At 51.8% G+C, this 24,766-nt stretch overlaps 8 protein-coding genes across 8 annotated transcripts; 4 read left to right on the top strand and 4 right to left on the bottom strand.

Moving 5' to 3' along the window:
• Nucleotides 1–145: 145 nt before the first annotated feature.
• Nucleotides 146–900, top strand: PHYSODRAFT_320611 (hypothetical protein; the record flags this gene model as incomplete). Its single annotated transcript, XM_009515683.1, has 4 exons — nt 146–150; nt 288–519; nt 581–642; nt 684–900. The coding sequence occupies 4 exons, from the start codon at nt 146–148 to the stop codon at nt 898–900; spliced, it is 516 nt and encodes a 171-aa protein (XP_009513978.1).
• Nucleotides 901–6,783: 5,883 nt separating this feature from the next.
• Nucleotides 6,784–7,389, bottom strand: PHYSODRAFT_477237 (hypothetical protein; the record flags this gene model as incomplete). Its single annotated transcript, XM_009515682.1, has 1 exon — nt 6,784–7,389. A coding segment is annotated over one exon (606 nt), but the record flags the coding sequence as incomplete, so codon positions are not given.
• A 445-nt stretch (nt 7,390–7,834) lies between these two features.
• Nucleotides 7,835–8,143, bottom strand: PHYSODRAFT_320609 (hypothetical protein; the record flags this gene model as incomplete). The annotated part of the gene is made up of 1 exon (XM_009515681.1): nt 7,835–8,143. The coding sequence occupies one exon, from the start codon at nt 8,141–8,143 to the stop codon at nt 7,835–7,837; it is 309 nt and encodes a 102-aa protein (XP_009513976.1).
• Nucleotides 8,144–10,225: 2,082 nt separating this feature from the next.
• PHYSODRAFT_470479 (hypothetical protein) lies at nt 10,226–10,438 on the top strand (the record flags this gene model as incomplete). Its single annotated transcript, XM_009515680.1, has 1 exon — nt 10,226–10,438. A coding segment is annotated over one exon (213 nt), but the record flags the coding sequence as incomplete, so codon positions are not given.
• A 99-nt stretch (nt 10,439–10,537) lies between these two features.
• Nucleotides 10,538–10,816, top strand: PHYSODRAFT_466559 (hypothetical protein; the record flags this gene model as incomplete). Its single annotated transcript, XM_009515679.1, has 1 exon — nt 10,538–10,816. One exon carries the CDS (start codon nt 10,538–10,540, stop codon nt 10,814–10,816), a length of 279 nt encoding a protein of 92 aa, XP_009513974.1.
• Nucleotides 10,817–17,530: 6,714 nt separating this feature from the next.
• On the bottom strand, nt 17,531–19,477 carry PHYSODRAFT_320605 (hypothetical protein; the record flags this gene model as incomplete). Its single annotated transcript, XM_009515678.1, has 2 exons — nt 17,531–17,909; nt 19,395–19,477. The coding sequence occupies 2 exons, from the start codon at nt 19,475–19,477 to the stop codon at nt 17,531–17,533; spliced, it is 462 nt and encodes a 153-aa protein (XP_009513973.1).
• Nucleotides 19,478–20,656: 1,179 nt separating this feature from the next.
• Nucleotides 20,657–23,495, top strand: PHYSODRAFT_320604 (hypothetical protein; the record flags this gene model as incomplete). Its single annotated transcript, XM_009515677.1, has 2 exons — nt 20,657–21,439; nt 21,543–23,495. The coding sequence occupies 2 exons, from the start codon at nt 20,657–20,659 to the stop codon at nt 23,493–23,495; spliced, it is 2,736 nt and encodes a 911-aa protein (XP_009513972.1).
• A 343-nt stretch (nt 23,496–23,838) lies between these two features.
• PHYSODRAFT_442873 (hypothetical protein) lies at nt 23,839–24,540 on the bottom strand (the record flags this gene model as incomplete). Its single annotated transcript, XM_009515676.1, has 1 exon — nt 23,839–24,540. A coding segment is annotated over one exon (702 nt), but the record flags the coding sequence as incomplete, so codon positions are not given.
• Nucleotides 24,541–24,766: the final 226 nt, after the last annotated feature.

Raw genomic sequence — 24,766 nt, 5'->3', positions numbered from 1 at the left:
AGCCATTGGCGAAGAGAAATCTTCCTATGATGAATTATCTGAAACAATTTGTCGACCCCAGCAACCTCCGGGGCTCCCAAAAAAACGATAGATAGCTTAACCCTATTGTTACCAGAATGATACATCAAGTATCTTTTTACTGGTGATGAAGTAACTGAAACAGCAATTTTCTGAGCCACGGCAGTTTCCTCGCCGTTTATGACCAATCATACAGCTAAGAGGGATAGGTAAAACCCCACGCTATTGTGTCTTCTGTAGTATATCTATCAACACTATTGTGTCCCCAGGGGCACGGATGCGATCGTCGAGCACAACGCCAGCGGCAGCCGCACACAGGTCGCCGCCGGAAGTAGCGGCCGCAGTGCCGCCAGCGACATCGGCAGCAGGGTCTCGGACACGATGGAGGTGACCGTGGCCTTGGAGGACGCGGTCAGGGGCGTCTCCGCCGACATGGACACGGACACGGACGCGATGGTGGCGGGGGACTCGGGCAGCAAGCATAACGGCGGTCGCAGCGCCGTGTGTGCGCCGGCAACATCATGACCACGGACGCTTGGGCGTGACCGTTGTCGTGCTGGAGGTGGTCGTGGGTGCCTCCACCGGCACGGAGGTTGGCAAGGATGTGATCGGTGACCAGACAGCGTGCGCAAATGCATCGACAGTGCGGAAGGAGACCGTTGTAGAGGTGCCAGCAGTACCGTCAGCGGCATCAACAGCATGACGTCCTTTGTAGAGATCGTGTCCGTACGGGAGGAGATCGGAGGCAACTTCGTCAGCATGGAGTCGGACGCAATGGTAGCGGGCGACTCGGGCAGCGAGGGCAGCGGCCGTGGCAGCGCCGTCAGCAGCATGACCTCAGATGTGGTGGTGGCGAACGTGGCCGTGCTGGATGTGGTCTGAGGCGTCTTCGCTGACATATACACAGTTGGGAGTTATTGTTCGGCTTGGAGGCGCGTGGAATTTCTAATAGCATCCTGTCGGATTATACGCAGTGGAGTGTGGTTAGCTTGCCGCTATGGTGCACCAGTGGTGAAGCAGTATGTTGTCAGCCACGAGCTAAATCCGGATTTACGGCATCAAGACTAGCGGGGGCAGATGGAATAGGTGTGACTTAGTGCAGTGAAGTATAAATGGTTAGTTGACTTTGACTATCTTGAAAAAATGATGTGAGGTTACGCCTTGGTGGCTGCGTTAGCCTTCTTTTGATCTTGGCGGGCCTTCAGAAATGGGCGGTTAGCTACATAAATCGGAGAGGTTCGTCGCAAGTTGCCGTCGACAGTGTACACTTGCTTCGGCAAGTAAAACAAATGGTATTTCTGCCAGCAAGTCCAAGTTTGCTGTTGGCACAGATGCTGCTTCGTAGGGTCAACAGGGTATGTGCGCTTGCACAACGCAACTCGATGGGTCTCGCAGTAGTCGGTTTTCTCGGTAGGATCTCTGCCCTCGAACTTGCACACAGTGCATTTCCGCATTGAGCGACTCCTTCCCTGAAGCACCTCCGAGGACGCTCTTGCAACACACGTTTGTGCGTGATCGCCCGAAGACTCGGATACATCTGTCGACGCCGCGGTTTGGGTCGTCATCGGCATTGTTGTCGTTGTCGGCTTCGCAGCATACATCATTCCATGTTCCCTATCCAGAGATTTCTTCCAGTCCCCATCGAACAGTTCTCGAACCAGTGATGCCACAAATGCGCGATGACTATCGCGGGCCCTTGACCTCGTTTGGGCTGTACCTCCCGTCGAACGAGACTCCTCGCTCTCACCACGCGCCAAACTATCGCAAATGTAGGCATTGCACCTGGCTATATCAAGCATGACCATCGCTAGTTTCTTATGCCACTTCTGAAATGAGTGGCCATCGGCTAGAGAAAATCGTGCACGCAGTTGGTCGAGCCGATCAACACCATGCATCGCTGAATTATACTCGCCGACGCAAGTAGGAGCAGTGAAAGCCACACCCGATTCATTTATACGACGATGCACAGTTGATGTGGTCGAAGCATCGGCATTAGACACGACATTGACAATTGAGCCATCCACCCACAATATGCTTCTCTAAGCATACACCTTGCTTCATGTAGCCTCGCGGCTTCGCGTCCTCCTTACGAATCATCGTAAAATGAGGGAAATGCTTGCTAGATGTGCGTACAGTGCCACGCCCATAGAGACCAATCGATCGTAAAGTCTTCAACAGCAAACAGGAAGTGTAGAAGTTGTCCGTGTTTACAATGCGACTGGATCCTTTCAAAGATGAAGTAACCGCCATGACGTGAGAGCGGATTTCAGACGACTTCGCGGTTAGATCAGCGAATTTCTGCACTTCTGAGCGTGAAATTACACCGTCCAGCCGATCATCAAGTTCACTGGAGCAGTGCAACTTGAAACTCACCGCGTACCACGAGGTAGAACAGCAACACACGTATAACTTGAAATGATACTTTCCGGTGGGTTTTTGTGGGTTGAAGACTATAATGTGGCGGGCGTACTGGGATCGGCAGGCAATTGTGGCCTCATCAACAGCCACGTTTCGACCGACTTCAACATGGCGCAGGCATCGCGATTTCAGAATGCTCATGAGTGGTCGTATTCTAGCTACAGGACCGCGCTTGATGTCGGAGGTAGACACCTTGGAACGAAAACTCAAATTCTTACGGATGTACAGGAATCTTCGCCATGTCATAATTGACTTCAAACTAGTAGTACGCGCTCCAGGAAAAAATAGTTGCTTCCTCGTCGTCCACCCAGTAATTTCTCATCTCACCCTTGTCGAACAGAGTCATGTACCAGAGGATCCCATCCGGATGTGTAAATAGCCCTGACGGTTGGCCAAGCGATGCTGTGGGTGAAAATGTCATTGACGCTATCTCTTCGACTTCACCAGGGCACAAAGGGCGCTGCAATTCTTTCCGCCCGCGAAACGCAAACCACTCACGATAACCACGCTCGTCCATCTCCTCAAATTCATCTGTCAGTGCAGGAATGTTTGATAGTTTGGGGACCATGTTGCACAGGGACGTCCAAGACTCTCCAAATTGAAGTTTGTCTTTTTTCCATGTTGGCAAACTGGCGGATACCACGGGTGATGATGGCTTCGGAAACGTGGTGAACGTGATCTTTTATTTGAAAAGCAGTACACGTCCATTGAACCTGAAATTTGTCGTGAGGAACGCTAACATTGTCAGAATATTTTTCGCTTGCCAGGCTGTAGCGAGTCACCACACTAATCAAAAATGCTGCGCCAACGTCGCGTTACAAACTGAGCGGCATCCACTCCTCATCAGCCGGTGAACATGCTACGCTAGCATCAACAAATCTTTCGGCAGCCGCATGTGCTCGGCGAATCAACTCTTCTTTCATTGCCACAGCCTTGGGTTTGCTGGCCTTGGTAGGTGCCTTCTTGCTTTTCGTTTTCCGTTGCGCAGCTTGGTTTTCGCTTCGGGGTGCCTTTGGAGCTGATTGTTCGGCAGGACCACGCTTTTTTCGCTTAAAGGTTTTGCTGCCCCCGAGCAATTTGTAGCAGGAGGTGTGGCGGCGTTGGTCTCTGCAGGTTCCGACGGAGCCACACTTGGCGTCAAAACACTCGCGGGGAGGTCAAGTAGGGCATTGGGTCGTTCATCACTTCTCCCTTGGTCCACCAAGTTCATTTTTGTAGCGTTTGTGTTGCAAAGCGTGCTGCAATAGCTGCTATCACCGAAATCCTTGGCGAATCCACCATTAGGGTCTGGGATATTCAACGAAACGCAGACATCATGAGAGCAGAAGTGATGGAGAAATTTTTTGCACCAGGTACAACTGCGCTCGGTTGAACACTCCATATTGCAGACTGCACATTGCGCACATGTACCAGACGATGCGGTGGGTGCGTGGTGATCTAGCTGGAGTAAATGGTCTCGCGTAGCTGCTGCATGTACGGGTACGACGCGCGCTGATGTTGGCGGTGTAGATACAGCAGAGGCAGCACCATCATAATCCTGAGAGGTGCTGGCAGCACCATCAAACACCGATTCGTGACAGCTTACTCCCGGAAGCGCGGCTTTCTCACAATCAACGTCGTTTGCACTCGCTCCAGGAACTCCGCCGCTACTACCACGTACATCATCTGCCGCGTTGAGACCAACATCGCCAGCCCCACATATATTAACGTTGTTTTGGTCGACATCAATTTCGTCATCGGGTCGCCTGGACAGGGCACCATCCGTATCACCATCCTCCACTACCAATGTCCGCCGATAGTGCTCCAAAAGCGCTCGTTCACCCAGATAATAGTCGATACCCTCTGTTCCATTCGAGTCACCACCGGGACGGATATAGCGGTACAGATCACTCAAGCTTCGCCCTGTTGGACGCTTTGAACTCCAACCAGCCGCACTTAGAACTCGCCAAACAGATCCAAACATCGCATGGTCATCCGCGAGGTCTGTATGCCGGTGGATACGCGTCAATATGATACCTTGCTCGAGCGCTAGGTAAGCAACGGATCGTACCTAGACCGGTGGGAGCTGAAGGTGAGATACGACCCGAGCGTCGTGATTGTTGTCGCTTAGCTGTTGGCTCGCAGGTGCTCGACCGCTGCTTCCGCTTTCGTGGCATTGGGTATGTGGTGGTGGACGAGCTCAGCTAGCGTACCAGTGGCTCCTTCACGGCAAAGATCTCTAACTGGTTTGCATGCATCGGTCTCGCTTGAGCCATTGGACCGAATATATTGTTATTTGTATGGCCATGTTCGAAGTGTTCAAAGGGACCGAACGTACTAGGCTTTGTATGGGGTGGTTCGACTCATCGTTGTATGTGATGTTAGTATGGTGGAGTTTGAACCCACCGGTGCAGGTTCAATGCCCGCCATGCGGAATGCAGCGTAGCTGTGCTGATAAGGTACCGTGCAAAATTCATCGGATATCGAGTGCGGGATGAATACAGTGTAATTACACAGAGTCATGAATAGTACGAGTACTCAAAGCGTTCAACGGTAACATACGGTACTTAGATTTACTCCAGTATTGCTACCAAATGTAAGTGCTGTAGCGGCTTCGGCATCGTCTCCACAGTTACGTTGACCCATGCAAACCCCATAGTGACGGTCCGAACTACGGTACACGGCGACAGTGGTGACGCCCATCGTAGATACACTGCTGCCAAGTGCCAATGCCGCCTGCGTGTCCCTGTCGCTGGGCAAATTGGGCGCTTGCGACGTCGTCGTCATGGCGACTTCAGGCTCCATCTTGACCCCCGATGGGACTCGAACGCTCCATTTCTAGCGGTAGCCTCTCTTGATCTTTGTCGCCGGTGGCACCCCGCTCCCTCCTGAGGCATCTACGTGCGGTTGTCCGTCGATGAGGATCGCTGGAAGCGAAAAAGGGCGGGAGAACGCCGTCCACCTGCAGGTCTAGTGGGCAGTCGTCCAGTGCCGCCTCCGACGCTCCATCTCGGGGTCCTGTAGCGGAATCTCGGCGTCTCGCAGCTGAACGTGGTTGACAGCCACACCCGGCGGCAATGCCGTGAGGAGAGTTGGGGGCTACGGGACAAACGACACCATCCCAGCGCCAGTTCTAGTAGCACTGCGTTATCGACAACAAATGCGCTGTTGCGGCGGTTGTGCGGGACGTGGTCGTCGGGTGGGTACACGACGGACAGCGAGTCCAACTTCATGCCCGGTGCGTCCCGAGGTCAGCGCGTCAAGTAGCACAGGCGGTCAGCAGCAGCAGATGCGTCGACACACAGGAGCTGAGCGTGTGGCGACTCCAACGACGCTGGACTTGGAGAGTGAGGGGCGAACTGGCAGGCTGGACTTGACCGCAGCGTGCATAGTATCACGGGCAGCCACGCGCCGTAAACGATGGGTACGGCCAGCACATGTGTACCACCGTCGTTCGAGGCGTGGAAACCGGAAGAACGGAGCGTGGTCAGCCAGGGACACTTGGGATCGAGCTTGCAAAATCGGAAATGAGCTCCGATGCGAGAAGGTCATTTTGATTCGGAGCAAGCCGAGCAAGCCGACCAAACAACAGTGGATCGATTTGAACTAATTCCACCAATCACACTTCTTGTTGAACTTTGGCAGCCAATCACTGTCATCGATTTTTCGGAGACAGGTTTTGATTGGTCAAAGCGAAGACATGGAAAAAAATGTCAGCGCGGGAAAGCTTGAAAAGATCAACCAAAGCAAAATGGGCACCAAAAAGGCGAGCCTTTACATGTTGTGTAAACCACTTCAAATACCAATAGTCTATTTATGTGACATTATGTATCGCGACCGCTCTACCCGTTCTCCCTCGCCGAAACGCCCTACCATCGGCATTCCCCCAATCATGGTCTTGATGGACCTGGTCGGAAACGTCTCCGCCGTCGGCGACACGGATGCGATGGTGGCGGGCGACTCGGGCAGCAAGCACAACGGCGGCCGCAGCGCCGCCGTGTGTGCCGTCAACAGCATGGTCTCGGAGGCTTCCGCGGCGACCGTGGCCGCGCTAGCATGGTCACGAACGCGACGGTGGCATTCGGCTCGGGCAGCGAGCGCAACGACAGCGGCAGTCCGCACGCAGGTTGCCGCCGGTAGTAGCGTCAGCGGCGTCGCCAGCGACATCGACAGCAGGGTCTCGGACACGATGGAGGTGACTCTGACCTTGGGGGATGCGGTCAGAGCTACGATGTCCGTGCAAGACGTTGATGTAGATGTGTACAATGGCTGATATATGTTATTGGCTCTACAGGTAATGAACAGTGGGATGAACATGTCTGACAAACGAAGTATATTGAATGTCCCTTTCCATTCTGCGCGAGGTACTTAGATGTAGGGCTCTACAACCCTGGTGTACCAGTATGCGTGATGAAGCTGGGAAGACCAAGACACTTGAACGTCGATACGCTGTCGGGGTGTCCAGACAGAACAGAAGTTGCGCGGGCAGGTTGGGCGGTGCCCGCCGCAAATTGTTGCCATGACAACGACGTGGACCAAACCTGCTGCTGAAGATGCAAAGTCCTCCAGCGCCGCAAAACTTGTAGGCTCGAAAACGATATTGTTCGCAAATAAAACACTGCCCCCGTCAATATCCTCGCGTACGGCTGGGCTCATCGCTCTGAGGTCGGCCTCGTGAATCGTGACCTTGGATAAATTCGGGAAATCCACGCGTGCGCCACGAATCAGCAGTTTTGACATGTTTGCCAAGTTGTCCTGGAACTCAATCCCGATGCATCTCCCAACACAAGTCTCCAATGCCACTTGTGCAACCACGTTGCCGATCCCAGATCCAAATTCAACAAAAGTTTCGGCGATTGTAAGCGTTGGAATGACTGCCAGTATTGCTGAAACCCCAGTTGGCGAAATCTCACCAGCATGACAATCCGGCGCATGGACGGGTTGACGCAAGGCCGAGGCATACAAACTTGACACAGCGTCATGAACGTTGCCAACATTATCGGGAGCGCTCACCTTGTGGCCACCACTAAGCGCGTCCGTGCCGATTTTTGATCCCGAAATCTCCTTGGGAAAGAATCTAAGCTCACGCCGTGTGTCCTCTTCAGCGTCTTTAGACGAATCTGCAGCTGTCGCTGTGTCTTCCCGCAGTATGGCATCCCCAACCAGACAGTCCGTCAGTTAATTCGGCGGCCTGCATCAACCTGCTCCTTTGCCAGCCGATAAAGCAGCAAGTCCTCTTCGTCCGAGAAGTCTGCCATCGGGTTACCACGAGATCTAGAAATCTATAATGCCATACATACCATAAGATATTTGGTCTCATACTTCTTCGCCTGATAACCTACCGACCTTTCACAAAGGTCCCATCCCCATCAATGTACTCAACACCAGGTTCAAGACGCTCCTACCGCCAGCAAGGCAACTAAGCCCGGCTATCGATGCCGCTGCTATAAACGCTCTCGTGGCACTGCCCAGCCAACACGAAAGCACCCCTATTAGCCTCATCGACCGCGCCGAATGCCACCGTCACGTTCGTGACCATGCCAGAGGAGACGCACCCGATCACATCCAACACGGCCACGGTCGCCGCGGAAGCCTCCGAGACCATGCTGTTGACGGCACACACGGCGGCGCTGCGGCCGCCGTTGTGCTTGCTGCCCGAGTCGCCCGCCACCATCGCATCCGTGTCGCCGACGGCGGAGACGTTTCCGACCAGGTCCATCAAGACCATGATTGGGGGAATGCCGATGGTAGGGCGTTTCGGCGAGGGAGAACGGGTAGAGCGGTCGCGATACATAATGTCACATAAATAGACTATTGGTATTTGAAGTGGTTTACACAACATGTAAAGGCTCGCCTTTTTGGTGCCCATTTTGCTTTGGTTGATCTTTTCAAGCTTTCCCGCGCTGACATTTTTTTCCATGTCTTCGCTTTGACCAATCAAAACCTGTCTCCGAAAAATCGATGACAGTGATTGGCTGCCAAAGTTCAACAAGAAGTGTGATTGGTGGAATTAGTTCAAATCGATCCACTGTTGTTTGGTCGGCTTGCTCGGCTTGCTCCGAATCAAAATGACCTTCTCGCATCGGAGCTCATTTCCGATTTTGCAAGCTCGATCCCAAGTGTCCCTGGCTGACCACGCTCCGTTCTTCCGGTTTCCACGCCTCGAACGACGGTGGTACACATGTGCTGGCCGTACCCATCGTTTACGGCGCGTGGCTGCCCGTGATACTATGCACGCTGCGGTCAAGTCCAGCCTGCCAGTTCGCCCCTCACTCTCCAAGTCCAGCGTCGTTGGAGTCGCCACACGCTCAGCTCCTGTGTGTCGACGCATCTGCTGCTGCTGACCGCCTGTGCTACTTGACGCGCTGACCTCGGGACGCACCGGGCATGAAGTTGGACTCGCTGTCCGTCGTGTACCCACCCGACGACCACGTCCCGCACAACCGCCGCAACAGCGCATTTGTTGTCGATAACGCAGTGCTACTAGAACTGGCGCTGGGATGGTGTCGTTTGTCCCGTAGCCCCCAACTCTCCTCACGGCATTGCCGCCGGGTGTGGCTGTCAACCACGTTCAGCTGCGAGACGCCGAGATTCCGCTACAGGACCCCGAGATGGAGCGTCGGAGGCGGCACTGGACGACTGCCCACTAGACCTGCAGGTGGACGGCGTTCTCCCGCCCTTTTTCGCTTCCAGCGATCCTCATCGACGGACAACCGCACGTAGATGCCTCAGGAGGGAGCGGGGTGCCACCGGCGACAAAGATCAAGAGAGGCTACCGCTAGAAATGGAGCGTTCGAGTCCCATCGGGGGTCAAGATGGAGCCTGAAGTCGCCATGACGACGACGTCGCAAGCGCCCAATTTGCCCAGCGACAGGGACACGCAGGCGGCATTGGCACTTGGCAGCAGTGTATCTACGATGGGCGTCACCACTGTCGCCGTGTACCGTAGTTCGGACCGTCACTATGGGGTTTGCATGGGTCAACGTAACTGTGGAGACGATGCCGAAGCCGCTACAGCACTTACATTTGGTAGCAATACTGGAGTAAATCTAAGTACCGTATGTTACCGTTGAACGCTTTGAGTACTCGTACTATTCATGACTCTGTGTAATTACACTGTATTCATCCCGCACTCGATATCCGATGCATTTTGCACGGTACCTTATCAGCACAGCTACGCTGCATTCCGCATGGCGGGCATTGAACCTGCACCGGTGGGTTCAAACTCCACCATACTAACATCACATACAACGATGAGTCGAACCACCCCATACAAAGCCTAGTACGTTCGGTCCCTTTGAACACTTCGAACATGGTCATACAAATAACAATATATTCGGTCCATCATATCCACCCAACAACGCTGATCTCTAGTACTTCATCATTCTAGATTCTGCGCTCAAGTGGAAAGATGGTTGATCGCAGGAAGGACGCGGGTAATGTAGAGGTACGTGTTTTGGCTGTTTCGGCATCGTGTTGTTATGCTAGTGCTAATACGAACGGCTATGTATGGGTAGTTGCCAGGACCAACGAAGACGCATGCAAGCGATGGAAGGCGAATTTACGGATCGTCCAAGACGCTTGAAATGGTAGTGATGACATTGTTTCGGCCGTGCTGATGCTCATCGCATATATAGTCTTTGGCTTTGTGTAGCGCCGGTGAGCAACTGGAGTTCGACAATCTGTATCCAGTATTTGTGACCCCTTCTGGGCGAGAGCGGGTAAGTTCGTGTAGCTACGCAATAACGTTTGGCTAAAGCTAATCAGTGCCTACCTGTAGAGAACCGAAGCGAGATGTGGCACGTCGATCGACATAGACGACTTCATAATTGCACTGCCAGTGAAAGAGATGAACGACCTCTACGTGGCGATTTGTCGCGGTGAAGATGACCGTGCGCACAACTTTATCTGGATGATGCGTTGGCAGGAGACGTGCATGGAGCTGTCTGAGGTAAGCCAAAATGTGTATCGTGGCTGGTTACGGGTAATGATATCTATGTTTGTATTCGATATGAAAATGTAGATCACGCGACCGCAAATTCGGGCACGTCTAAAATGTATAAACTCCAACTTGTTGCGGTATCGCGAGGAGCAAGACGAACATATCGAGCGCTTTATCGCGATGGAGGCGGACCCTTCCACACCACACGACACCCTCATGAACCATTATAAGGAAGGCCTTGACTTGCAGAAACGCTACAACATAGTTGCCGATCTAGCCACAGCTATGGACAGAGTCGATATGCTGGCGGACCAACTCAAGGATCAAGCTCACTGGACATGCTCTTGCGAGAAGCGCGCATACCACCGCTCGCCCCAATGGCTTCAAGAGCAACCTCTCGACTTGGCACCACAAGCTCTAAGGCCGCGCTGGTTTTGGCCTCCCCGCTATCATGGGTGATATCCAGTTGATTCGCAGAGCAGGACGCTCCAAGGTGAAAACACGTTACTGAAGTTACTATGTCCTCCCCCGAGTAACAGAGCTATATGCAATTAAGTTGAATGTAATATCTCAAGTAATGTTTCATCTAGTGTGAATTGATAATTCTAACGAAACCCAAAGCTGTCTGAATACGGTGATCCTTTGCTCCAGCACGTATACCCATTCCGCCCACATCCACCAAGGCCACGGTCACCTCCATCGTGTACGAGACCCTGCTGTCGATGTCGCTTGCGACGCCGCTGACGCTACTACCGGCGGCAACCTGCGTGCGGACTGCCGCTGTCGTTGCGCTCGCTGCCCGAGCCGAATGCCACCGTCGCGTTCGTGACCATGCCAGCGGAGACGCCCCCGATCACATCCAACACGGCCACGGTCGCCGCGGAAGCCTCCGAGACCATGCTGTTGACGGCACACACGGCGGCGCTGCGGCCGCCGTTGTGCTTGCTGCCCGAGATGCCCGCAGTCATCGCGTGCTTGTCGCCGCCGTCGGAGACGCTCCGGCCAGGTCCAGGACAGCCGCCATAGTCGCCAGCGTCGCATCGGAGACCACGGCGCCGCCGCTTCACAACTAGGAAAAGCCCCACATAATCCACAAGATGGCGCTGTGATCCACGGTACTACTCTTACTAAAGTTTTGTTAGGGTGCTGTTCTCACGGTACTGCTTCCACTGATACTTTTGTCGATTCGCAGTGAATCACAGAGAAGCAGTAAAATGATGCCTCACGTATCTTTTTGATCGAAAGGTCGCTTCAAACCTCCCATCACGTATACTTTTGATCAGTTGGCCTCGCAAACCTAATACAGCAAAATGATACCTCATGCATCATTTTACCCCGTTTTACTTAAAGTTTGTATGGTGTCCCTTCAAACAGAAATGTATGGCGTTAACGATAGGGTAATATTCACGAAGATCATGGACGTGTACGAGATTCCTGGAGTGACCTTCGATCTGGCGGAAACTATCGCGGCCAAGACGGTGAAAGACCTCCTGGCAAAGTTTGTTCCTGAAGCCCGGATGAAAATGAAATGAAGGGAATCACCTTCCCGTCAGGAAAATACTTAACGGATAGCGCCAAATAGCGTACCCTTCCCGAATTGAATACCTCCTCTCAAATCTGATAGAATGTGCTCAGTATACAAAGCTATTGTACCTACGCCAATTTGTATACCTCAACCAAACCGTATAGAACGTTGAGTACTTATAATTTTCTTGAAATTTATGTGAAGTTTAGCATGTAAACACCTTTTGATTGGCTAAGAGATGTCTTAAAATTGAAAATCACCCTTTATTTTCCGTGTAAGTATTACTTTGTCAAATACGGCAAGCAAGATCCGGTTATTTTTTATCTTTTTAAAGACCACAGTTTAAAAACTGACACTTGTATTCGGTACTGTTTGCATGTTGTGTAACTTTACGCAAAATTACCGTAAGGTACCCAAAGAAAAATGGTTTTGGTTGTTGGTCTAAGTTCTGCTTGCATCTAACGGCATGAGAGACGTTGTGAACCAACTCTGCGCAATCTATGGATGTCTCCATGGTTTGAAGACTGGTACATACGTTGGCAGGATGCCATCAAAGAGGTTTTGCAGAACGTAGCTAGCTCTACACACAATATTTCAGACTTGAATGCGTCGGAGCTACTTTGGTAGTATAACCCCATTCCTATTTGTATATCTTTCTAGATTTGACAAGTGTTCAATTCAATAGTATGCGGTATACAAATTGGCGTTTTCCGTTAGCTACCGTTTTTGCCATCGGTGTAGTGTCTAGGAATCGAAGCACACACAGCTTGAACTCGTACGTACTTAAGTAATCGCAACGAGCGCTCGTACTGCTTTGGCCGCGCGTCACCTTCACTTTTTAAGCGCGTTCTACCTGTTCGCGCCATTCAAAATGGCGTAACGCAACGAGCGCGGCTATCAGGCTCCGAGATTGAATGTCTTATTTCAAGTGTGAATTATATGGCTTTCATTGGATAATCGAAAGTGTGCTCTATGATATATATGTGCTCTATGATATTGTGCTTTGCAACCGGTTTTCCCTCCTAATTAGTGCACTAGATAGTGTTCGTACTTAGTGGTAAATCATAGTGGCTTTGGAGTCGTGTTTCGAAGCCAGCTTGGCTCGGAAATGGCACTTTCGGAAAGTGCCAAAAGGATGCTAATCCATGCTGGATGTGCTAAATCATGCAGGAGATGACATACGCGCGAGGAATTAAGTTTCAAGTAGATTGAAGCCTTTTTGTAAAAGTCTAAGTAGGTGAATGCATCAATTTGCAAGTAGATTGCCACAGTCAAAAATAACGTTTTATCATATCCGAATTGAACGTTAATTTTATGGGCAAAAATAACTGTTTTCCAGGGCCAAGTAATATCGTACGAAATTACCTTTTTAGAGTAAGAGTGTCGTAATGCTAATGTGTAAGTTTACATCATCGCTTCGTAGAATTGTATGCACGCAGACCAAACTAACGCACTTGGTTCTGTATTAAAACTTCGTCGGTCGCGCGCCTGATAAGTACAGTTGGGTTTGTTGAAAAGTCTGAAAGCAACAACCTACGACTCGTAAGTTTTAAAACGGACGGGCATTCTGAGCAGGCACGCCTCTGTTAAGTACTCTTACGTTTATTGTAACGTACGACAGCAATAACTTACGACTCGTAAGTTTTAAAACGGACGGGCATTCCGAGCATCTCACTTCGCGGTATTCTGAGCTTCTTGTCGTACATTTTGAAACGGACGTTCATACTTTTTTTCAGTATCTTGGGCCGGAGATTAGCAACACATCTCTGTAGGAGTTTCATAACCACCTCGTTTAGCCCGTGTTCTCTTAGCTCGCGAGTTTTCACTGCAGGGCTCATTCGTCTTTTTGTCGGATACCCACCCAACTACACGCCTCAGCACCTCTACCACCTCTCCTGTTTCGGTCACCCGGACAATGTCTTCGCCCATGATCACCTCATCCGCTGTCGAAGAAGCGGACATCGCCGAAGTCATCGAGATGCGCATGCTACGACCTGAGCTAGATGTCGGCTTGGATCCCCTCGACCCCTCTTCTTACGGCGTAGTTTCCGACCATGGGAACAACGTTGCGTCTGCGACGCTTGAGACGAAAAAGGCTCTGCTGCAACGCTGTCGCGAGTTTGCTCGAGCCCGTGGCTTTTCCATTCGCGTGGCCAACAACAGCTATCACTCTCGTCGTCAAGAAGGAAACGCCAAGTACACTTGCAAGGCGGTGAAAGGGCAGCAGCAGCTCATTCCAGGCAGCACTGTCAACTGCCCATTTTTCATTACGGTGTATGGGATCCGCAACAACTGGAATATAACAAGGATGTGTCTGGCCCATGACCACTTCAGACACGGCGGTTTTCAGGGCGATACCTTTGTTGAAGGCGGTCTCGCAGGAGATACCTCTCGTCAGCGACTTCGCGATGTGCCCTACCGAGTGATGAGGGGCGTCGTTGAGCGTGAGTTGCTCCCCTCTTACAGCGGAACGTGGGCCTCGGGCACAGGGCGGGCTATCATCGACTTTTTGATGACTAAGGGGATGATAACGAGCCGAACTGCGGCATCCAAGATCAAGCGGGATCTTCTCGAATCGCTGCGCGACGACGTCGTCGGGAGTTACCAGAAGCTGGAGGGATATCTAGCCATGGTGAGTGATGCGAACTCCAAGACAAGCTACGGGTTTGGCAGGCGCGAGAATGACATGTTCAGAAGGGCTTGCGTTTTTCTAGGGGCATGCCTTCAAGTACACTGCCGACACGTCATCGGTCTGGACGGAACACATCTCAAGGGTGATATGAACAAGCGCGGAGTGTTTCTGTTGGCGACCACGAAGGACCTAAAAGGCCATGTGGAGAAGCGCGAGAACAAGATTTGTTCTCTGAGAAAGGCGGCATAAACGATCGACCAAAAATCAAGGGGATCAATGATCGAGAGAAGGGCGACCTGAACAAGACTGGGATTGCGGAGATCGAGGAGATTCGACGAGCGATCGAGGCACCGGGATGATACTCGCACGTAGGCGGGGTGTGGAACCAGGTAGATCAAAGCTGATCGACACATGGAGAGTGGTGATGCCTCGTCCCACACCGATCGAAGAGGCGCGGTGCGAAGGGCGCATGTCGAAAGCGAAGGACGTCATGCACGAGGGCAAGATCAACGAGCGACATCGTAGAGTGGGACGGCTAAAGACCGAAGTGGACTGATCGCGATCGAGAGCTGTGGATCGTCGATCGTCGATCGCCGATCAGCCAAGATGGGGAGCACATGGGGGCGAAGCCAGGACAAGAATCCAGTAGTTGTTTAGTTGTAGGATGGTAGGTGAGATGGTAGTGGTAGCGAGACACCAGCTAAACATAAATCAGAGCAGAGTTTGCACCGAAGAGCACAAGTCCCCTCAAGTCGTCAAGTCCCAGGAACTACATTGGCCTCGGCAAGCATCGACACTTTGAACAGTGAGCTAGTGGTACGGTTAAGACTGGATTAATACATTGGCCAGCTTGACCTACTCTAGCGATCTATTTCTTGTGTGCGAACCCTCGATCGACCGGATACTGCTTGGCCGGCGATCGTTTCTCCTCTCGATCAACCTCGATCCCGCTATAGGAAGCGGCAAGCAACTCACGAAAGGAAGGAACACACCCGGAAAGGCAACTACAGGCCGTGGATCGACTCCAGGCCGACCGATCGGAGCGAACAACCCTCGATCGGAGCGTATACTCGGACGCAGAGCGAAGATTCCCGCGCTGCTCCACAACCTATCCCCGCGTCACGCCAATACATTCGATCTTCACCAGATTTTGGCCGATCCCGCTACACCACATCCACATCCTAGTTTTCGGACTCGCTATTGTCGATCAAGAGGATTACTCATTGGAGCTGGTTCCTGCAGAACATGAAAGACGCGCTTCAAGACGTCTCGGCGTGGAAACCTGTGTTCGTATCGGACAGACAGAAGGGTCTCCTGGCGTCTGTGACGGAGTTGTATCCGGATTCCGGACATCGATTTTGCGTTGGGCACATTATCACCAACATCGAGAAGAAGGGCTCCGCGCTGACGCCGGCAGAACAGTCACTTGTGTTTCAGATGGCACGTAGCGAATGCGAGAACGACTACAAGTTTTACAGCTCAAAACTCTCGGAGACTCGCCCTTTGGCTGTGGAGTATCTCGCTGGAATTGACAAGTCGCACTGGGTGACATACGCGTTCAACGAGAAGTACAACCAACCCTCTTATGACGAGGTCACTTCCAACCTGTCCGAGGCAGCGAACAGTTGGTTGGGCAATGCAGTGCGGTCGTCCTACCCCTTGGAAGCTTTCGAGCAATACTTCGTCAAGGTGTTTGAGCTGTTCGCCGAAAGGCGCCGCACCTCCTCGCGACAGAAGGGTCCAGGTAGCAACGCAGGACACGCAAGCACCTCCCAAGGTGAGCCGTACGACGATTGCGAAATTGACGTAATGAGGACCACCCCTGCAGCCTTCTCGGACTTTCTCCTTCCCACCTACAAGAAGAAGCTCGACGGGATCATGGCTCTTACGAAAACCCTGCAGATTTTGCCGTGCCTTGATGGCCAGTACATGGTGCGATTCACGGACATCAGCAGCAGACCGGACCACGCCCATCTGTGGCGAACCGTGAACTTGATCGAGAAGGAATGCAACGTGCCGACGCTGGCAAGACCTGATGTTCCCGTGTGTCCATGCAGTCAAAGCTGCAATTCATCACGGAATGCACGTGAGCGAGCTTTTCGCCTGGAAGGAACACACCGTGTCGGTCGCGCGGTGGACATATTACTACCAGTTTGTCCCGACCGTCCGCTCGGCGACCATCGCTCAGGATCTTCAACTGCTAGTACCTGAAGTCATCGTCACTGAAGCTGACTTAGGGAAGCGTGGCATGAAGCCGGGTCCAAAGCCGAAGAACAAACGCAGGTCTGCACGACCAGGTTCTGCGGCGTCGCCTGCCATTGCTATGACTCAATAATACTAGAGCTGCAAGACGTATGCAGTAGAGTCGTAAGTCTTTGCAAAAGCATAACAAAGCAAAAATTACATTTCGAATTCTTAGTGTCAATACGTCGAGAACGGACCTTGGTTTTCTTAAAATTCTTCTCGTACGAAAATGATATCATAAAATTCTTATTTACCTTTAATACAACTTGGATCGAAGGAAAGTATTATACACGTGATAGTTCAAGGATAGATAATATACTGCAAGGATAAACTTAAGTGAAAGATATTATATCTGTAATATCGTACGAATGTGTTACTTTGATGCTTACTGTGACTTGACGAAAATTGGTATTCCATAGCAACAATTCGCACGATCGTACGACTTTACTTCCCAGTAATACAACTCGTTCTTGTGCGCTATTATTGATACTGACGCAATGTAAATGAAAGAAGTATATACAACAAATTTATTATCATTTGCTGCTTAGACCATTTCATCAAAATAAAGTGAAAAAAATATTTTTAATTACTCAAAAATGAAGAAAATAAAGCTGTATGGCTAGCCGGATGGCTACATCCGAATGGGAACTCTACACGTAGGGCAGTTAGCTACATTTTCGGCCTGAATGCTTCTCGCCACGTACATTGACATGCACTCGGCACACATGGCATGTCAGCATGAGCGCGGGGTGACCGGCGCCACTGGCGCGTACTAGCAAATGGCGCAAGTTGATAGGTCCTCGTCTTGGTCCTCCTCCCCCGTAATGTCGATCACCGTTGGGGGAGCTGGTGCCGAGAAAACACGACGTCGTCGAGCAGAGCGGGGAGGTGAGCTCTGAGCTGTTGTTGAACCCCCTAACTCAATGTCCCCAGGCACAGACAGGACGAGCGACTCAACAACAGTCGTGGTCACGTCACCTGCGGCCGTAGTGATGATACGCAGGTCAAGCTCGTTAAGCGCGTCACGGCGAGCGCGGTGGTACAGCTTATCGTGCTCGCGCTTGTAGGCTCGGGCCTTTTCCAGTCGCTGAGCCTTTAGGATCGGGTACCGCTTTTCCAGGCACGCACGCTTGCCAACGAGCTGCCGCAGACTTGAGACAACCCAGTTGGTGTTGCACAGGGGGCAGTTGGCACCATGATGTTTTCAATAATGAGGCACCTACTTATTTTGTTATCGCTGATGTTCCGTTTGCTCGTCCTCCATCATCTTCATATCTTACCCTGTCCTTAATTCTTATCGCGTTTTCAAGTTCTGATAAAACGTTATTTTTGATTGTGGCAATCTACTTGCAAGTTGATGCATTCACCTACTTAGACTTTTACAAAAATGCTTCAATCTACTTGAATTACTTAATTCCTCCATATGCGCACTACTTATTAGGGCATCTCCACCGGTGCTGAGTAAAACTAAAAGCAAATTGCCCTAAGATCCGTGCCTACAACGGCACAACCGTGCTAAAGACAGTGCGCAGCTCCACCGGCAATTGAGACTCGCAGCAAGCGCGTTAAAGCTCTTGGTTCGGCGCCAGCCATGGCGACGGCGCACAGCTGTATAGCCCTATAAAGGGCCCGACAGCACGTTGAGGAAGACCCAGGGATGACGTAGCAAGGGCGACACTGCGGTCTGTGACGCTTGCGCTGCTTAGAACGCTTGACTTGGCCCTACTACTGGTCGGTCGACATTTACATGTACTCAACCTTTTACTCAAAGCCTCCTCCGTTGGCAAACTTGTGCAAAACTTTGATCTGCGTAAAAAAAATGGAGCAATTTGCTCAGCATTTACTCAAACCGGTGGAGCTGTACAAAACTAAAACTATGATTAAATATTGACAGAAAAGGGGTAAAATTTAGTTTTACTCACGACCGGTGGAGATGCTCCTAGTGCTGATTCATACTCTTTCGTAAGACGATACTTAGCCCCAGAATGCCTATCATAAGACAAAGCGTCTTACGTTTTCCGATCAACGCGTTTTGACTACATCTTGGTTGTTGTATACCAGTGGCTACATTGCATATTGTCTGTCAAAACATAAGACAGTTTGTCGGACACTAGTTTGCGCCATACAATTGGCCAAAAATGTTCAGGTCTGCTCGCCACGACAGCGGCATCGTTGCCGCGGACGCGGTGGCAACGTTGAGCGCCGAAACGATGCAGTTGCATGATGCGGTAGGGAAAGTAGCCTCCTGTTCACACACGAAGCGATGTGCCTGTAGTTGGCCGCTGGCAGCAAGCTTAAATATCGGCATAATGACTGCACGAACGCGTGCATGCAGTCCGTGGAGCTGTTCCACTCAGAGGTGCAGCCGTTGAAGGGCACGGAGTTACGATGAAGTTTGTAGACGTAGACTAAGAGGGACAAATAGCTCGTAACGGTACTACATGTACATTTTAATGTAGTAATTTTTATGCTTGAGCGTACATCATAGTAGTTGTGAAGGCGAGGCAGCCAGGGAACGGTGTTGCCAGTGGGCTTCCCGAGATCCTCCGACCCCCTCTTACCTAATCATTACAGTCCAGCAACAAAATGCAACCACGTACTCTGCAACGGTGATAATACCTAGATATTGTACCTACGACGCTGAGGTGCGGAGGAGCTCCACACTGCTGCGCGGGCGCTCGGCGCGCGCCATATCGCTGCTGGGCTCGACCTTCGGCATCGGCGAGTTACTCGGTATCTCCTGCAACTAAGCCACTGCCTGCAGCCACGCTTTTTGTCGATGCTACAGCGTAGACTGGTTTGCGTATGCGCCCTCTATCCGAATCTCCATCTTCTATGTAGTGTTAGTACTTTACTGTAGAAAGGAGAGTTGGCGTGGTGGGGTGAACGACAACAGTCGTTCACCCCAGTAAAGCGAAGAAACATTGCTCCACTACGGGAACAAACGGTCGTATGATAACTGTGCTATGATGTCCTTACATTCCATTCCTGGCAAGTATATTTAAATCTTCTAGCAGGAGGTTAGTGCATGGCGTCAGGATCAAAAGCCCGGACATTTTTCAAGTGCGCTGCCTCTAGTAAAGGGGGCAAAATGCGCACACAGATGAATCAGTCCAATTTACGAGCCGAGATGCAGCAACACTCAAAACTACATAATACAATATTAACCAATGAAATTGCTACATTTGATTTGTCGTCAAACTGTCTTACGAATGCTCGACACAAGTGATTGACCATCCACGACTTACAGCAATTCGTACTCGAGTACGATTTATAGTCGTGCTCGATAAGTCGTACGAGTTATTGTGCTTTGCAGTTATTTTGCCGACCATTTTAGACGCTAAATATGGCAAAGCCTGCTCCTAAATATGTGTGAAAGAAGATACACGGCCTGCTAAAATTATGCATAAATCCACCTCCTCATATATATATCGACTCGGGAGGGCCTGTCAGCAGCCATGCATTGGCCCAGTACACCACCGTCCATGATCCCCAGCACATCCACCCTCTTATGCATAATTGCCGTGTGTGTAGGTGCTTGTGGATAAAAACCGACAGAATTGCAGCTGCACAGCCACAATTGCACTTTTGAAAGTGCAATTGTGGCGCTTTTAGCGTAATTCTAGGCCTCCACCCATTTATGCACCTCGATTTATCGTAAATCTAGCAGGTGGTCGTAATAATACAGCAAATCTCGCCTCATATTGCCAAAATCATTGCAAAGCACAAATACAGTCTGAAGTGCCAAAAAGTACAATATGTGTTATTATAATAAACCTGGCGAGATGTGCGCCTAAATACTTTTGTCCAATAAAAACAGAAACTACATAGTGATTATGTCCAATTAAAGCGAATATGTGGTCTACATTAAAGAGAAGTCGCCAAACCGCAACACTACATGGCGAGCCAGTCGGATCTCCAGCCTGGAGTCGAGGAGATAGCCGCATTCGTGGACGACAGCGTCTTCACTCAGTTGAGCGCGAAACTGGGGGACGCGAAGGAAGGCAACGAGGGAGCACTGGAGAAGAAGCCTCTTCGCATCGATGAGTATTTGAAAAAATATCGCGACGCGGGACTCCGGGTCTCTCAGAAAGAATTTAAGGGATGCTTGGAGGTGAAGATCAGAATCGTATACGAGTACCCAGACGTGACGGTCGATCTTGCGGAAACCATTACGGTCAAGACGGTGAAAGACCTCCTGGCAAAGTTTTTTCCGGAAGACAACCCCCTCATCACCAAGCTGGGTGAAGACGAAATGATCCGACTCTCGGATGCGTTCACTAAAGTCACGTACGTCGGCAAGGCCCAAGACGACCTCGCAGAATACCTGCGGGACTGCTGGAAAGAGTACAACCCTGCAAAGTACAAGGCGCCATGTGTGGCGGTTGTGCAGAGTTCCGGCTTCGGCAAGAGTCGGACAGTGCGTGAGCTTGCGCTCAAGGCAGAACGAGAACCGAACTTGAACCTGAAAGTTTTGTACATGTGCGCGCGTGTGCACCGATCGACGGGGTTTCCGGAGGCTACGAGTAAGCTTCGTGATTGGCTGTTTGACCCTGCCGCCTCCTCAGTGCAAGAGGTCGCCAGGCGATTGAAGGCGATTTACTGCTATGCGAAAGATCATTGGGCGGACGTTCAGACGGAATGGCTGGAGCTGTTTATCGACAATGCAACTGACAGTTCCGTGTGCGGCCAAGCTTTTGAAAGAAACAGAAATGATAAAGGCGTCCGATTCAGCATCCGTACCGGACACCTTTATCCAAACTACGGGTACCTCCACCGTGAAGGATCCAGATGGCAAAATGGTGGTTCTGGTGATCGATGAAGCGAGAAGTCTGCTGGCTGAGGTGGATGGCAAGAAGAACGATTTTCGTATGTTGCGAAATGCTCTTAAATCCGCTAACGAAGATATCGGCCCCGAAGGAGGCATTTTCGGCGTGCTGATTGATACGAACTCGCAGATCTCGGACCTGACGCCGCCTCTGTTGTTGGACCCATCTTCTCGGAAATCTGGAGGTAGTTTGGCACCGTTCGCGCCGCTTGTACTAGCTGATACGATGGACGCACACTGGGATGACTACTTTGAAGATGAAGAGATAAACGAGGGAACCCAAGTTGCGGTGGGAGCTGAAGACGAAGAGAAAACGAAACAGCAAGAACGTGCTAAGATAGCCATGTACAAGACCGTCGTAACTGGAAGTGACGGTCAGGCCTGGGAGGCGTTGAGGCGCATGGGCCGCCCGATGTGGTACAGCACTTACCCCGATCCAGCTCATAAAGTTCGCGTGATTGATCTCGCGGCGAATAAACTGCTACTGGGGATTCCCCCTTCGCAAAATGCGTACAACAAGGATACCATGTTTGGTGTCGCCTCCATGCTTTATCGACTGGGTGTTCGACCGCATTCGACGTCGGCTTTGGCATCTCGGGCCCCCGCTGACTTCATGGCGATTCTCGCGTATGTGAACTTCAAACGAGAGGGTTACGTCACCAGCTACGCTTCGGACCCAGTGCTCGCCTTAGGAGCGATGAAAGTGTGGTATGAACTGAAATATGGTCTGGCAAAGTATATCCTGCCGCAACTCAAGAACCTCCTTTTGGATGAAGCGTTGGACACTGGTGGAGTTGGCGAAATTGGCGAGATGGTTGCTCGCATTCTGCTGCTTCTAGCGATGGACAAGTGTGTTATGGGGGACAAAGATTTTTCCCAGTGCTACCATACGATCGGGCAATTTGTACCGGTGCAGCAATTCTTGAAGGTGCTACAAGGCAAGAAAAAGCTGCCGATATATCTCAAGCGGATGATCAGCAAGGAGAATTTGAGACCAGAATTCAACAAGTGGTGCTCGAAGTGGGAGGGTTGGTACATGGGGTTCACCCACTTTGTGCAGTTGCAGCTTGAGCCGAATGAGGACACGCTTTGGTTTTTGCTGGGGCGTCAAGCTGCAGGTATTTTCCCCCGTAACCAGTATGGAGCCGATTTGTTGATCCCGATGTTTAAGAAGAGATCCAACAGCAGGCCAGTCGGTGGGGAGACAACGAGGGGTGAACAAGAGGAGCAGGAAGTGTTGATGATGTTGATTCAAGTGAAGAATCGTTCCCCAGTCGATGGTGGGTTTTCCAGGGCAGCGACGGAGAAACTATGCCCCTGGTTTGTGTTCGGAAAGAACAGTGATGGGAACTCGTCAGCGGGGAAATCTACCGGTGAAATTGGTGGGCATCCGAAACCGCTGAGCTCCACGGATGTCCGTGATACCATTCGCATCTACATGAATGTGCGCGGTAGAACGCGTGACGGCAAGTTCATCTATGCCACGACAATGAAAGACAATCTTAAGCCCAAGAAGAAAGGCAACGCCTCTGAGGTGAAGGAGGAGAGTCAGACGATCGGGAGTCAGGCGAAGAAGCGGGCGAAGATCGAGAGCAATCCTGGCGTCTCAAGTGTGTCGAGTGTCTCGGAGGAGGATCCTGTTTTCACGATCTGCCTCCGTTTACTCAACAGGGTCACCTACCCGTTCCTGAGCGAGGACGTGGCTTCCATTCTATCAAACATGGTGGAGTCTCAGTATGACCCGCTGGGGCTTGTGGAGGGCGACCTGGACTATCGCGATGAAGATGCAAAACGGAACGAAGACGCTAGTTCGTATGCAAAGTTGTCGCTTACCGCGACGCGCGACAAGTTGTTGCAGAACGCCCGTAAAGCACTAGCGTACGCGCCGGGTGACAAGGAAGAAGAGTGACGCTGAGAGTGACGTTGGTGGCAGTGGTGAGGGCCACTAGGCGATCAAGGTGGCGAGACGGAAACATCCAAGAAACGAGCACGTGAAAACCAAGAGGGTGAAGAAGGCCGTCCCACTAAACGCGCCAAGTGATCCAACAAGACGCCCAAGCCCACACCGAGGCAGTAACAGTACGTGCCTGGTGCCTGCAGCAACTAGTTTTAACTACCAACAATTTGTTTTACTTGAGAGTACGCAGCCACCTCCAGTACGCTTCACCTTGCAGTCTTACGGAAGTAGCACGTCTTTTGCTGTCTACGTCGTCTTTACTGCTCTACCTACTCGTCCTGCAGGAACGGGTATTATAGTCCGTGCACCCGCGCGCGTCGCCGAGGTAGAACGTGTCCGTGTCGTAGTCGTTCACGGGCTTGTTGAGTTGGAAGCGCCGCACCAGGTCCGGGTTCGAGATGAAGTGGCGGCCGATGGCCACGGCGTCGGCCGCGCCCTCCTCCACGATCTGCACGGTCGACTGCCGGTCGAAGCCCGACGCGGCGAGGAGCACGCCCTTGTACGTCTCGCGGAACTGCCGCGCCGAGCCCTTCTCGGGTGCCAGCGGGTCACGCACGTGGTAGCCACGCGGCTCGATCAGGTGCGCGTAGGCCAGGTCGTAGTTGTTGAGCCTGTTCAGCACGTACGTGTAGGTGGCGACGGGGTCCGAGTCCTTGTCGCCGAAGCTGCCGCCGAACGGGGACAGTCGGATGCCCACCTTAGACGAGTCCGGACTCTCGAGGATGGCCTCCAGTGCCTCGAACAGGAAACGCGCGCGGTTCTCGACGCTGCCGCCGTACTGGTCGGCGCGGTCGTTGATGCCGTCGTGCAGGAACTGCTCCAGCAAGTAGCCGTTGGCGGCGTGCAGCTCGACGCCGTCGAAGCCCGCGCTGATGGCGTTCTCCGCGGCCGAGCGGTAGTCCGCCACGATGCCCGGGATCTCGCTCGTCTCGAGCGCGCGCGGCGGCACGGGCTCCATGCGTCCTTCGCGCGTGACGATCTTCTTGCCGGCGCGCAGGACGCCGCCCGGCTGGGGCCGATGCGGCCCGTGTGGTCGTATCTTACCTATGGTATGTACCGCATCGCTGAAGTTATTGTTCGCACATTTATTAATACCATAAAGCGCACTAAACACTTGGTGGCAATTTGGCCGGACTTCCGAGACAACACTAGGAGGATTCTGGAAGCAAAACTCGGGCATTATTTTCAAGAAGAAATACTCTACTTTTGATACGTAGCCATGT

The sequence above is a fragment of the Phytophthora sojae genome, assembly GCF_000149755.1.
Source record: "Phytophthora sojae unplaced genomic scaffold PHYSOscaffold_1, whole genome shotgun sequence".
Taxonomy (NCBI): Eukaryota; Oomycota; class Peronosporomycetes; order Peronosporales; family Peronosporaceae; genus Phytophthora; species Phytophthora sojae.
This window is presented reverse-complemented; position numbering and strand designations above follow the sequence as displayed.